Source organism: Heterodontus francisci, chromosome 14 (assembly GCF_036365525.1).
Source record: "Heterodontus francisci isolate sHetFra1 chromosome 14, sHetFra1.hap1, whole genome shotgun sequence".
NCBI lineage: Eukaryota > Metazoa > Chordata > Chondrichthyes > Heterodontiformes > Heterodontidae > Heterodontus > Heterodontus francisci.
This window is the reverse complement of record NC_090384.1, coordinates 43,650,273-43,664,494: the sequence shown is the minus strand read 5'-3', so window position 1 is coordinate 43,664,494 and position 14,222 is coordinate 43,650,273. Positions and strand designations below refer to the sequence as shown.

Sequence of the window (14,222 nt, the reverse complement as noted above, 5' to 3'; positions counted from 1 at the left end):
CTCAGTCACACTTGAGGACTGAATGGAGGTGTTCAGCAAAGTGATCATCTAATATACATTTGGTTTCCCCAATGTATTTCAAGTAAATTGCAGTTTCACCTGGAGCCCTGGATGGTTGGAAGGGAGGAGGTGAAAGGGCAGGTGTTGTGTGAGACAGTGGGAGGGGGGCATTGAGATTGATTGAAGAGTGGACCAGGGTGTTGCAAAGGGAGCAGTCCCATTGGAATTCTGAAAGGGGAGGAATGGGGCTGATGTGTGTGTTGATGACGACATGCTGATGATGGCGGAGGATGATCCGTTGAATACGGAGGCTGGTGGGGTAGAAGCTGAGGACGAGGGGCACTCTTATCATGATTCTGGGAAGGAGGGGAAGGGGTGAGGGTAGAAGTGCGGGAAATGGATCAGACACGGTCAGGGGCCCTGTCAATCACTGTGGAGGAGAATCCTCCTTTGAGGATAAAGGAAGACCGTTTGAAGCACTGGTGTGGAAGCTGGCATTGTCAGATGAGGTGGAGAAGCTGGGAGAATGAAAGAGTTCTTACTGGAAGTGGGATGGGAAGTGTAATCATTACAGCTGTGATCTTACAGTTGACATTGGACAGTTTATCCCCAGAAATGGAGGTAGAGAAGTTGAGGAAGGGAAAAGAAAGGTCAGAAATGGGCCATGTAAAGGCGAGGCAAGGATTGAAATTGGAAGTGAAGTTGTTAGAATTTTCCAGTTTGGAATGAGAGCAGAATGTGACACTTATTGTTATCAATGTACCATAGATGAGGAAGATGTGTAGGACTGGAATGAAGAATGTTCCATGTATCCCACTGAAAAAGGGCATAGCTAGGACCCATATGGGTTCCCATAGCCATATTTGAAGGAAGGGATAGGATTCGAAGGAGAAGTTCAACGTTAGAAGGTTTTCATCCCTGTGGAAGGGACTAGTGCTGAGAACTGGTTGGGTTTCTGTTCAAGGAAGAAGCAAAGGGTCCACATTCCACCCGTTCTTTGAGTGGGTGACTAATCTGTCACCTGCATGTGGTCTGGTGTTACTGATCTGATTTGATTACAGTCACTTGGGGTCCTCAGCTGACATTTACCTAGTAGGATTCCAGTACATTACGGTCACAGGGCATCCTGAGATACTTAATCTGACTTTCTGACCACTGCCCTGAGTATGATTGTGCAGGCTTGTCAGAGTGAATGACAACATATGACTATGGCAAAATTATGTCAAAGGTTTAAATGGGGCATAGTGGGCATGTGACCTGGTGAAGGAATGGGGATGGCATTGGTACAGTGCTGGTGTGACCAGGTGGGTGGAAACGGGTTGGTGTCTTGCTGTGATCCAACAGTGGAATGAGATAGGTGTGAAACAGTGCCTGACTTGGTGAGAAGCCAGCCCCTATGCCTTCGAGACTGACAGACTGTGTGGTCTGTTCATGCAACAGTGGAGCCTTGTGTCAGTGAGCTACTTTGACATTCATGTGAGTTAGAGACTGACCTGAACAATGGGTTCAAGAGGAAATGGTACAGCAGAGATGGGATCGTAGAGCAATCAGGTTCCTGCAGTACTTGTCCTTTCCTCATTACACTGTCACTTCAGTACAGTGTACTGCTTGTGATACTAGTCTAGCAACCCAAAGCTTGTGAATCTGAATTTTATAAATCTGGTAATTTTGATCATTTGTGGGCTAGCACCAGAAGGCTGAAAATGAAAGCTGCCAGATTGTCAAAAAAAACTAATGTCCATGAAGGGAAAAACCTGCCACTTCTGTGCCTTCTGGCATATGCATGAATTCAGACCCACAATGGTTGGTTGACTTTTTAATGCCTTCTGAAGTGGCTGAACAAGCCACTCTGTGTTTTACAAACAATTGCTGCTCTAGAAGCCCCAGCATCACCACCTCAGTCTGACTAAGAATAGGCAATATACATGGCCTTGCCAGCATTGTTACCCACATCCTGTGAACAAATATTACCAGCTGTTTGCTATGTAGCATTCCCTACAGTCCCTGGGAGTCTTGGTATCCGAGTTCACTGTTGCTTGTGGAAGAATTAAACCAAACAACTATCATCCCTAAATGTCAGGAAGTTCAGTGTTTACATCCAGTTTAAATATACTTTAGTTGGACTGCTGGGATGTTGTCTGAAGTGCAGGAAGTCTGTGCATTTCTGCTGCTGGCTGCAGAATGAGAGGAAAAGCACTATTAAGGATGGGAGCAGGCTGAGGTCTGTGTGAAGGGTCAGAGGTTAGTAAACATTTAAATTGAAACTTAGGCTGTTGACCTAATTCACTTTAAAATGGGTCCAATCCCAGCAAAATGGAGTCAACTATGATGGTGAGTGTTCAGGTACAGCAAGTGCCAATGTTAGCATCTTGTATTAGGATCATAGTATGGTGAGGAAATGACTTCAGTCTGGAGTTCTTTGCTTTGTTTCTGATTGGAAAATTATCCAGAAACCACAGTTACTAGCTCCGTGTTGCGAGGGAATATGTGGAGCAAAATGTTTCCGATATTGGAAATCTGAAATAAAAACAGTCCAGGTTTTGAACAGGCAAGTCACAAATTGCCAGAGATAAACGGGACAAAATGCAACCATAAAATGCTGGAAACACTTAGCGAGTCTGTGAAGCGAAACGGTGAATTGACATTCCAGGTGTTGACGCAGTTCAGGCCTAACCTGAAATATTTAAATTTGTTTTTCTCACCGCAAATTCCCTCTGACCTGTTGAGCATTTCCATTTTGTCCAGTTTATCTCTCTCCAGAAATTCATGATAAGACTGTTCAAAATCTTCACTGTCTGAATGGAGTGGCTTGTGATCAGGAAGCAGCAACATTCTGTGCAACCTGTCTTTGCCCCCTTCCAACAAAATATTTGGACTTCTGACAGGCAGCAGATTCCTTACTGAAATCGTGGTGTTCATTGGGTTGACAGAGGTAAATAACAACATGTTTTGATATTTCCAAGGAACAGAATCCAGGTTCTAACCTCATCAACCCAGGTCTAGGAGTTGCCATGCAAGTGGTTTTGAGCAAACAGTCCAGATTTTTTATTTGGTTGCGTTTGCTGACAATGCAGCCACTAGGTGGCGCAATACTGGCACATGTGCAAATGCAGCCTCATTCACTGAAACGCCACTGTCTGCAACGTTTCAGGCACTGCCAGTGGTAAAGATGACACTGCTCAATTTATCACAAAAACAAATGAAACCCAAATGCCCACAGTGTGATCACCGCCTCCATCCCACTCCCAATAGTACCCCGCTGCCTCCTGCCATCAGGTTTCTCTTCGCTGCTGCCTTGCCACTTCTCCCCCCACGGCCACTCGCTCACCGCTTCGTCCCCCGTCCCCCAACCTGTGGGCCACTCACTTCCGGCCTCGCCGCTTCATCTCCTCTGCTCTGCCTCTGCTCCCCGCTCTCTCCCACTTCTGTTCCCCGCTCCATCCCGCTCGCAGTCTCCCTCCCATCCCCATCCTGTCACACTTTCTCCCCTGCTTCCCCCATGTGGGGAAGAAAGGCGGCGATTGCGGGAGAGAGCAGGGAGCAGAGGTAGAACAGAGGGGAGGAAGAAGCGAGGCCGGGAGCGAGTGGCCCACAGGGAGGTTGGGGGGGGGTGAGGTGGGGAGCGATTGGCCGAGGGAGGAGAAGTGGCCAGGTGGGAGCAAGCAGCAAGCAAACGTTGCAGTACACATGCGAATTAGTCCTGCGTGACGTAGGCTGTGCATGCGCAACACCATACTGACAGCAAGGGTCCATTCTGCACATGTGCAAAGCTGAGAGTGCTCTGATGACGTCAGTGCTGGGCTGCGTTGTCAGGAGTCACTTTGTTTTATTTTTGAACAGACTGTTGAAAATCCTGGATATTACCTAGACAAGAGGACACAATCTTAAAATTCGATCTGGGCTGGTCAGGAGTGAAATTGGGAAGTTTTTTTTTTATACGGAAGCTGGTGGAAATCTGGAACTTGCTTCCCAAAAGGCTGTAGATGAGTCACTTCAGTTGTCAAGACTGAGATTGATAGTTTTAATATGCAAGAGTATGAATGGATTTGAATAATGGGTGGGTAAACGCTTTGAGATGCCGATCGACTATGATGTAGTGGAATGGCATCGAAACATGCTCAAGGGTCTAAATGGTCTACTCCTGTTTCTATGTTAAACACTTATATCTCCACAACGCAAAAGTGAGAATAGTCCCAACCCTTGTCCTGTTCCCTGCCTGAATTTGAACTGCAATAACTGAAGGTGGTGAGATTAGGATTTTCCTTTCATTTGGTCGTTTGTTTATGATGGACTTAATGCCAGCCAGGGAACAGTGGAAGGTTGTTATAAACACCAGACCACAAACTAGAACTATTGGGAGTAAAAACTTAGATGGGCATTCCAAGGTGAACTGATATTTACTGGGCTTTTATCAGAAGCTGTCACTTATAACACCAATTAGCTGGCAGCTGATCCAGGTTTCTTGAACTCCTGGGGCGTTAGCATGTTTTAGCAATGTGTTCAAGATTTACTGAAAAATTTAGGGAAGGGGCTGTGTGAGCCTGGTGTAACCTGGACTGGATTATGGTGAGGATCCTATTTGAGCAAGGCCTCACCTGGACAGAGCTGAGGATACAGCAGTGCTTGAGGCTATTTTGGAAATGCAACATGCACGTGAATCCACTTCTGTCTCCGTTCCCAGAATGTTTCAGGTTCTGTGTTTGCTAGATGAAGCACCAGTGTTTTATGCTTTTTATCTCACTTTTTATTTGTAACATCTGTTTAGAAATGCTGTACCTCCTCAAAATCAATTCAGAAATTTAGTTCAGGTACACTTAGCTCTGTAGTGATCCTGTAAGGAATAGGGGGGTGGGGGGAGTCACAGTATCTTGAGTCACTGGGCCCCTCTGAGGAGGTAGGGACTGTATCTGAGGAACACTGGGGCCCTTCTTTATAAAGGACATGCTCTGATAGGTTTCACTACTGAACCTTTCCTATTTAAGTGCAAGCTGCAGAGTTTGTTGTTTTCAGCAGCTGACGCACGCACTCTGAAAGGGAAACTTCTGCAAATGTGCATCTCTTTCTCTCCAAAAGGAGTTGCGTTTTGACTTGCAGCATCAGCAGCATGAAATCCCCTTTGTGTTGAACTTGTGGCAGGAGATCTGATCTTTGACCTCACCTCAGTGTTTCCTCAACTGAAATGGCACTGGATTTTGGGGTATCTTGCACGAGGCTGAAACACATTCATTGAAAGGCACTACTGTACAATCCTACCATCCTGTGCTGTTCAGAACAGAACCCTGAACAAAGAACAAGAGGTTGAATCAAAATTGTCAAGGCTAAAAATAGTTTCTCTCCCAGGGAGGTGACCAGTGAATGTGGGACTTTTTAGGGTGGTGCCTGAATTTGGGGTGCACAGTATGGGTAACATGAGCAGTGGAGATATTCAGCCTCATTTTGTCTTCCCTTCTCTCTGCCTTACCACCCACAGTGTGGTAGTGACATGATGCTGCTTGCTGTTACAGATATTTCCTTAGCACATCATTGTGCTGAATGCAGTGCCTGGAACCCATTACCATAATATTTTCCAGATGCAGCTCCAGATGATTGAGTGCCACTTGTAACTGGTGAACATTTCCTAGTCTAGAGCTGCAAACAGGCCACTGAGTCTGGAGGGAGTGGAGATGAGTGTTTGGAAATGTAGTGGGGATGGTAGCATAGTGATAACGTTACTGGACTAAAGCTCCAGAGATGAGTTCAAATTCCTTCACAGCAGCTGGGGGAATGTAAATTCAGTAATAACGGTCATGAAACTATTGATTTGTCGTAAAAACTCATCTGGTTCACTAATGTCCTTTGGGGAAGAAAATCTCCTGTCCTTACCCAATCTAGCATATATGTCACTCCAGACCCACAGCAATGTGGTTAAATCTTAACTGCCCTCTGAAATGGCCTTGCAAGACGATCATTGTGTCAAACCAATACAGAATAGTCCAATAACAGACCACCTGGCATTGGAAACGACAAAGGCATGCTATGCCCAGTTAACCTGCAGAGTTGTCCTCACCAACATTTGGGGGTTTGTGCCAAAATTGGGAGAGCTGTCCCACAGACTAGTCAAGCAACAGCCTGACATAGTCATAATCACTGAATCATACCTTACAGCCAATGTCCTAGACTCCTGTATCACCATCCACTAGAGGTGGTGGCATAGTGGCATACATTTGGGAGGGAGTGACCCTGGTAGTTCTCAATATTGACTGCAGACCACATTAAGTCTCATGGACAAGGAAATCTCTTGCTGATTACCACGTACTGCCCTCCCTCAGCTGATGAATCAGAATTCCTCCATGTTGAACTCCACTTGGAAGAAGCACTGAGGATAGCAAGGGCACAGAATGTACTCTGGGCATCCATGAGGCACTGTGGGCCATCAGCAACAACATAATTATGTTCAACCACAATCTGTAACTTCATGTCCTGGCATATCCATCACTCTACCATTACCATCAAGCCAGGTGATCAACCCTGTCTGAATGAGGAGTGTAGGAGAGCATGCCAGGGGCAGCATCAAGCATACTAAAAATGAGAGGTCAAATTACAACATGGGACTATATTCATGTTGAACAGTGGCTTTAGCTGCCTTACAAATGGCGCCTCCATGTGTGAACCTAGTTGGTAAGTATTGGCAGGGTATTCTGCTGTGGAGAGCATCGTAGCTGAACCCGATCCAGTCATTACCTGATATCCACATATGCACTTCCAGGCAGGCATCACTGTATAGTGGTGAGGAGTAGAAGAGATGGCTGTCTTTTTTTTTCTGTTTCTGTGCCTTTGATGCTTGTGATCAATTGTGCTCCTGCTGAGACCAGCTAACTCTGGATAGAATCTGAGTCTCCTTGCTGTGTGTGGCTTAGTACTGCACCAGACAGTGCCTTCACCTGCTAATTCAGGGGTGAATACCCTGCCGATGCTTGGCCAGAAAAAGAAATTGGAAATTGCCAAAGAGTCACAAGTTTGTGTTCCCAGCAAAGAAACTCTAATTTTCTCCCATGAATAGATAACGTGCTGGGTCTAATGAGTTATATTGAATCTACTGCACAGAAACTGGCTGTTTGGCCAAACAGGTCAATGCTCATGTTTATACTGCATAAGCCTCCTTCTCTCTCATCCCTTCCCTTCCTGCCCTGTATCCCCCTCTTCCCTTCCTGCTCATGTATGCATTAAACCTTCCCCCAAATGTGTTAATGCCACCTGCTTCAACCACAGATCCCTGTGAAGCACCATTTCCCACTTTCTGCCAGTCTAAGAAAGTTTCATCAACTCCTTTCCTATGAGCTGTTTTGTAATCTGTTCTGCTACCCGAGCCCTGTCTCTAAACACATGCTGACGTTTGTTATGAATTTGTGGTACATGAAGGCACTTAGCACCTATTCTACAATGGATAAATATGCTGGGTCTAGGCTTTGCACTGAGAGAAATGAGGATGAAATTGGAGATCGACTGTTAAACCCGTTTAAAGACTACACAAAATAGCAAGTCACTCAACTGCTGGAGAAACAGAGTGGGTGTGCGGCATTTGTGGAGACATCAGGCAGAATATTGTCTTCATTGTGTTCTAGATCTGATAAGTCTACAATCAGTTAAAAGAATGGAATTATATATAACTGGGGATAAAAACCACCACAAATCACAGCGAAGTCATGAGTGGAAAGCAGATCACTAGATGCTGGAATTCTGAAACAAAAGCAAGAACATGTTGGAAATGCACAGTAGGTCAGTCAGCATCTCTAGTCGAGAAACAAGTTCATGTTCCATGTGCAACTTGTTACCCCACAGTGCATCAGCCCAGAGCTGTTGAGGCTCAGCTGGGTGATCTGAAGGTCTTCCCTGTTTTCTCCAGTTCCCCCCATCAGCTGGCTCACAGTGCTGTGTAACCCACTCTCCTGCCTTGTGCCTGCTGAGTGATTGGTAGCGCATCACAACAAGAAAACAAGTTTCAAAACACAGATGAATCTAAAAGAGGCTTTTGTCTAAGTCCTGGCACTGTGGCCAGCATGGAACTGGTTGTGTCCTGATGTCTGTGTGAGTCAGTAGTATTGCATCTTGGTACAAAGGGTTTATAGAATGCTCTCCACATCAAAACAGATGCATATTGTATTCTGGTCACAGCCAGAGGTGGTGTGATGGGGTTCAGTGACTGTTCCCTTCATCTCCCGCTCATTGTGGTACTTTCTCTATGCAGCATGTGTTTTATTTTGCTATTTTTAATCTCTGTCTGCATTTAGTGTCATGCCAGCATTTAGATGTAGATTTTTAGCATCAACCTGGCACATTTGATGTCACTTTTGCACTTCAGCAGGAGTTCAAGGAGTAGACTGGTACTTGGAATGCCTAATTGTTGGAAATGTTGTCCACAGGTGAATGATTTTTAAAAAACTGTCCACCTGTTCCACTGGTTCAGTTGGGCATTTAAATTCCCATTGAAAACAGAACAGGTGTTCTTACGCTGCAGCAACACTAAAAAAAAATGTTGAATAGATACTCATCAGCTGTGTGATGATGACTTGCTGCCATATTTCCCCTCTGGTGATTCATTGTGGAAATTGCTCTGATCCTTTGAGATCTTCATTCTAATCTGGGAGGTGAAAGTCTCACCTTGGGTTATAGGGATGTTTGGACAGTCCCAACCTGGTTGCTGGGCATAAATACAAAACGAGCAGTCTCGGGCTGCTGAAAGAAATGAGACTGGAGGGGTCACTGTTCTAAAGTTAAGTTGTAGGTACAATGAATCTAACCCATTCTGTACTTGAGCTGAGAGTGCTTGATGAGACAATATAGAGGGAAATGTACTCTGCATCTACAAGCAATGTCAATATCAAGAACCTGAGGTCAGATACAGCATTACTTTAAGAACAGAAGGTCGTGGGACTAATCACCTTGTGAATGTCAGCTATTGGATTATAAATCAATGTAGAGATTCAGCCCTCAGTTGAACATAGGAACAGAGGTAGGTCATTCAGCCCTTTGAGACTGTTCCACCATTCAGTTTGATCATGGCTGATCTGTAGCTCAACTTCATTTTACCTACCTTTGATCCATATTCCTTGATACCCTTACATCATAAAAAAAAAACTGTCAACTGCTGTCTTAAATTTCAGTTAATCCAGCATTCACTGCCTTTTGGAGGAGAGAGTTCCAGATTTCAACTGCCCTTTGTGTGGAAAAAGTGCTTCCTAATTTCACTTGGCCTAACTCTAAGATGGTGCCACCATGTTCTAGATTCCCCTGCCAGGGGAAATCATTTCTCTATCTATTGTTTCAACATTTTAAAACCCCTCAAATAACTCTATGTGCAACTGTCTAAATTCAGGGGAATATAGCAAACCTGTCGTCATAATTTAATCCTTTAAGCTATAGTAACATATTGGGTATCAGCTATTCAGCCCCTTTGATAAGGGGATGAATTATATGTTTTCCTGTGTCCAGTCTCATTTGTCTCAATGGTGCCATAGTAAGTGCCATCTGAAATGGTGCCTGCCAGTTATTTTCCTTCTGCTTGTGGAGCAGTTGGCTCAGAATGGATGTCACTCATGCCTGCATCTTTACAAAAAGTGACAGGAAGCAGCATAACATTCCACTCAGTGAAAGCAGCAGCTAGTGAGCCACTACTACATCGAGGCAGGATTCCTTGGTATCTCAGTGCTTTCAGATTGGGGCTGATTTCACTTTCCTCAAAGTACGTGCAAGATCTGGTATCAGTTCTTTGGTAACAGAATTAGGACGATACATCTGTAACTGTCAGTCATGTATTTCTTATGCAATAATAGATCCACTCACAGAACTTGAAATATTTAAAATAGCTGCAAATGTGCCATTTACTGAAATGGTTTTGTTTTCTGTGTAAAATGGACTGATTGAGTTTGCTCTTATCATGGTGCAAATATTTCTGGTGTTGTGCTGCCACTAGAATAGTTTTCTTTCTCCAGACCTCCCTCTTTTTGCTCTGGTTGTTCTGGTTCTTTCTTACCCCTGCTCTCTTATTACTTTCCCACATCCACCCCCACCACCTGCTTCCCCATCCAACCTTTACTGACTTAGTCTGTCCCTGGGATTGTCCTCTAGGATCTCACCTGCATTCTCATTCTTCTCTGGTCGAGGTAGTGAGTGTTTACAGCTAGTCAACCATGGAGGCATCAGCAGTCGGCTCAATCCTGTCCTCCCCTGTCACATGTCCAGCAGAGGTTATTGTAGCAATTCGGTGTGGGAACCTTAATCGTAACCCAAGAATGCTTGAACCAATTACCATGCCTGTTGGGCCACCAGTTGCCACTTTGGATGAGTATTCCCAAATTGCAATAAAATTGGCCTCACCCAGACTAAGAAAGGAGGGGAAAAATATTGGACATCCAGGCACAGCAGTGAGCTGGATAAAGTTGTGCTTATGTACTTGCCTTTCAATGGGGAACATTGCTTTTGCATGTTAATCACTGCCCTTTCTCTCCTCACAGGGGTCTACATCCTGATTGGTGTTGGAGCAGTGATGATGATTGTCGGTTTTCTCGGTTGCTATGGTGCCATCCAGGAATCCCAGTGCATGCTGGGAACGGTAAAACTAAGATTCCTTCCTGTTTGCCTGTCCATTGTTACTGCTCAGCTGTCACACTCTACCGACGTGGTTGCTGGCTTCAGAACAGGATTCTGATGCTTCCTTAGTTCAGTACTGCAATGTGTGACCAACAATGCTGGGTGAACTCCCTTTCTGCTTGCAAGTGTTTGAAAGCTGGAAGCATGGCAGAAGTACATGTCCTGAATTGTACATGTGTACACTAGTCCCCTTCACCCTGTTTTTATTTGCTGTCCTACAGGAGCCCATTGTTGTTGGATATAGTAGCACGGTTACCAGTACAGAACGCCTTTTGGTACCTCACAAGCGTCGATTTTATACATGTCTAACAGAGTGCTCGCAGGCTATTTATGCATGAGAACAGTGGGAGACATCAAAGCCAAGGCCAATCCTGTCCCTGATTAGCAGTTTGCTGGAAGCGCTGGTAGTATAGCAATCATGAGTGGGAATCTTGGATCATTTTCTATTCTCTCCTCTCACCTGTAAGCCCAGGAACAGCAAGGTCAGTTGTCAGATCAGTTCAGTTAACTCTGCACAGGCCAGAGATCAAACCTTGAACTTTCCTGATGAAGCTGTTTGCCATGCACATCCTAATTGTGAATGCTTGATTGACGTCATAGCTTTGACTGAAACATGGGTGGAGACACCTTGCCCCTAATTGAAAGATCCCCCACACACACTTTTTCCCCCCCCCCCCCCCCCCACTCGCCTTGCAGTGACCATTATCACCAAGTTACATCTTGGTCACTCCTATTCCTCAGCCTCTACACTGAACTCCTCATCCTTGGTGATTTCAGTTTTCAGCTCAGCTCCCTTACCCTTGCTCCTCTGAATTCACTGTCCTTCAGTACTCACCCTCTGTACACTCTCCTATACATTTTCATCTCCTTGGTGTAGCCATCTCCAGTCATCTCTCTCCTGTACTCCTATAATCTCAATCACGGGCAAGGTCACTTCCTTCTATCCCTCACCAACCTACCCCTTTCAGCCTCACTTGCTTTTATGTTCATCTAGGGAATAACACTCTCTAAAGTCACTCCCAACTACGTACCCATTCCCTTTAGTTATCGATTTTGCTCAATCAATCCCTAACATTTACCTTGAATTACCTTGTTCCCATCAAAACCTTTAATCTCCCCCATCCTGGTTATTTCCATCTTTGCTTCATATTTGGGTTATCTATCAGTTCCCCTTGTGTCCCAAAACCACCCACTACTCCAGCTTTATCCTGGAAAGCAAAGATAATTTTCTTTGCTACTGGCCACATCCATAAACCCCTCTCCCGACCCCCTCCTCTGCTTTCACCTCCAACAGCTGAGGAGTTTGTGGACTATTTTGTCACTCAAGATCGAGACCATATTTTAAGCAGGCTCTGCTGCATCTACCCCAACAGCCTTAATGCTTTTGATCTTCCACAATTCCCTATTCTAAAATAGTCCTCTTGGATTGGAAAGTAGCAAACATAACCACGGTATTCAAGAAAGGAGGCAGAGAGAAAACAGGAACTATTGGCCAGTTGGCCTGGTGAGACTACTAAGGACAATGCTAGAATCCATTATTAGGGACATTATAACTTAAATCATATGATTGGACAGAGTCGACATTGATTTATGAAAAGGCAATAGTGTTTGACAAATCTGTTTTTTGAGGTTGTAACCAGCAGTATAGATAAGGGGAAACCAGTATGTAGTATGTTTGGATTTTCACAAAACATTCAATAAAGTGCCACACAAGAGGTTATTATATAAAATTAGGACTCATGGATTTGGGGGTAATATATTAGCATGAATTGAGGATTAGTTAATGGAAAGAAAACAACATGGAAAACAGGTCATTTTTGGCTTGGCAGGTGATAACTAGTGGGGTACTGCAAGGATCGTTACTTGGGCATCATCTGTTTACACTGGCCCTCTCATCTAAGCATTGATATGAATTGTAATATATCCAATTTTGCTGACAAAGTTAGGTGGGAAAGTAAGCAGTGAGGAGGTTTCAAAAAGGGTACAAGGAATGTGGACAAGAACATGGCAGATGGAATATAATATGGAGAATTATGAAGTTATTCACTTTGGTAAGAAAAATAGAAAGCAAATTATTTTTTAAATGATAGACTGGGAATGGTATTCAGAAGGACCTGGGTACCTTTGTATACATCGCAAAGTTAACATGCAGGTACAGTAAGCAATTAAGAAGCATTTTTTTATTCAGGAATGTGGGTCTTGTTGGTATGGTGAACATTTATTGCCCATCCCTAATTGCCCTTAAGGGGAAGGTGGTAGTGAGCTGCTGCCTCGAACTGCTGCAGTCTGTGTGGTGAACAGTTTGATGCAACTAAGTGGCTTGCTATGCAATTTCAGAGGGCAGTTAAGGGTCAACCACTTTGTGTGAGTGTGGAGTCACATGTAGGCCAGACCAGGTAGGGATGGCAGATTTCATTACAAAGCTTTTATTACAACAGGATTGGAGTATAAGAGTAAATAAGTCTAATTGCAATTATATAGGACCTAAAGTCCATACCTGGAGTACTGTTATAGTTTAGTCTCCTTACCCAAGGAAGGATGTACTTGTCTTAGAGAAAATGTCACTCTACTTTTTAAGAAGGGTTTAAGGGGGAACCAAGGAAATTACAGACCAGTTAGCCTGACATCTGTGGTGGGGAAGTTGTTGGAGTCGAGAATCAAGGATAGGGTGACTGAACACCGAGAAAAATTTTAGTTAATCAGGGACAGCCAGCATGGATTCGTGACTGGAAGGTCATGCCTGACAAATCTCATTGAATTTTTTGAAGAGGTGACTAAGGTAAGGTGCATGATAAGGTGCTTTTCTGAATGGAGGGATGTGACTAGTGGTGTTCCGCAGGGATCAGTGCTGGGACCTTTTCTATTTGTAGTATATATAAATGGTTTGGAGGAAAATCTAGCTGGTCTGATTAGTAAGTTTGCGGACGACACAAAGGTTGGTGGAGTTGCGGACAGTGATGAGGATTGTCAGAGGATACAGCAGAATACAGATCGGTTAGAGACTTGGGTGGAGAAATGGCAGATGGAGTTTAATTCGGACAAATGTGAGGTAATGCATTTTGGAAGGTCTAATGCAGGTGGGAAGTATACAGTAAATGGCAGAACCCTTAGGAGTATTGACAGGCAGAGAGATCTGGGTGTACAGGTCCACAGGTCACTGAAAGTGGCAACGCAGGTGGATAAGGTAGTCAAGAAGGCATACGGCATGCTTGCCTTCATCGGTCGGGGCATAGAGTATAAAAATAGGCAAGTCATGCTGCAGCTGTACAGAACTTTAGTTAGGCCACACTTAGAATATTGCATGCAATTCTGGTCGCCACACTACCAGAAGGACGTGGAGGCTTTGGAGATGGTACAGAAGAGATTTACCAGGATGTTGCCTGGTCTGGAGGTCATTAGCTATGAGGAGAGGTTGGATAAACTCGGATTGTTTTCACTGGAACGATGGAGGTGGAGGGGCGACATGATAGAGGTTTACAAAGTTATAAACGGCATGGACAGAGTGGATAGTCAGAAACTTTTTCCCAGGGTGGAAGAGTCAGTTACTAGGGGACACAGGTTTAAGGTGAGAGGGGCAAAGTTTAGAGGGGATGTGC

At 44.5% G+C, this 14,222-nt stretch overlaps 1 protein-coding gene across 1 annotated transcript in view; it reads left to right on the top strand.

Annotated features, from left to right (window-relative positions):
- cd81a (CD81 molecule a) overlaps positions 1-14,222 on the top strand; it is an 83,625-nt gene that overhangs the window by 54,379 nt on the left and 15,024 nt on the right. The window contains exon 3 of the mRNA XM_068046096.1: positions 10,491-10,588. Within this exon, the coding sequence (XP_067902197.1) occupies positions 10,491-10,588 (98 nt within the window). The remainder of the gene's footprint in view (positions 1-10,490; positions 10,589-14,222) is intronic.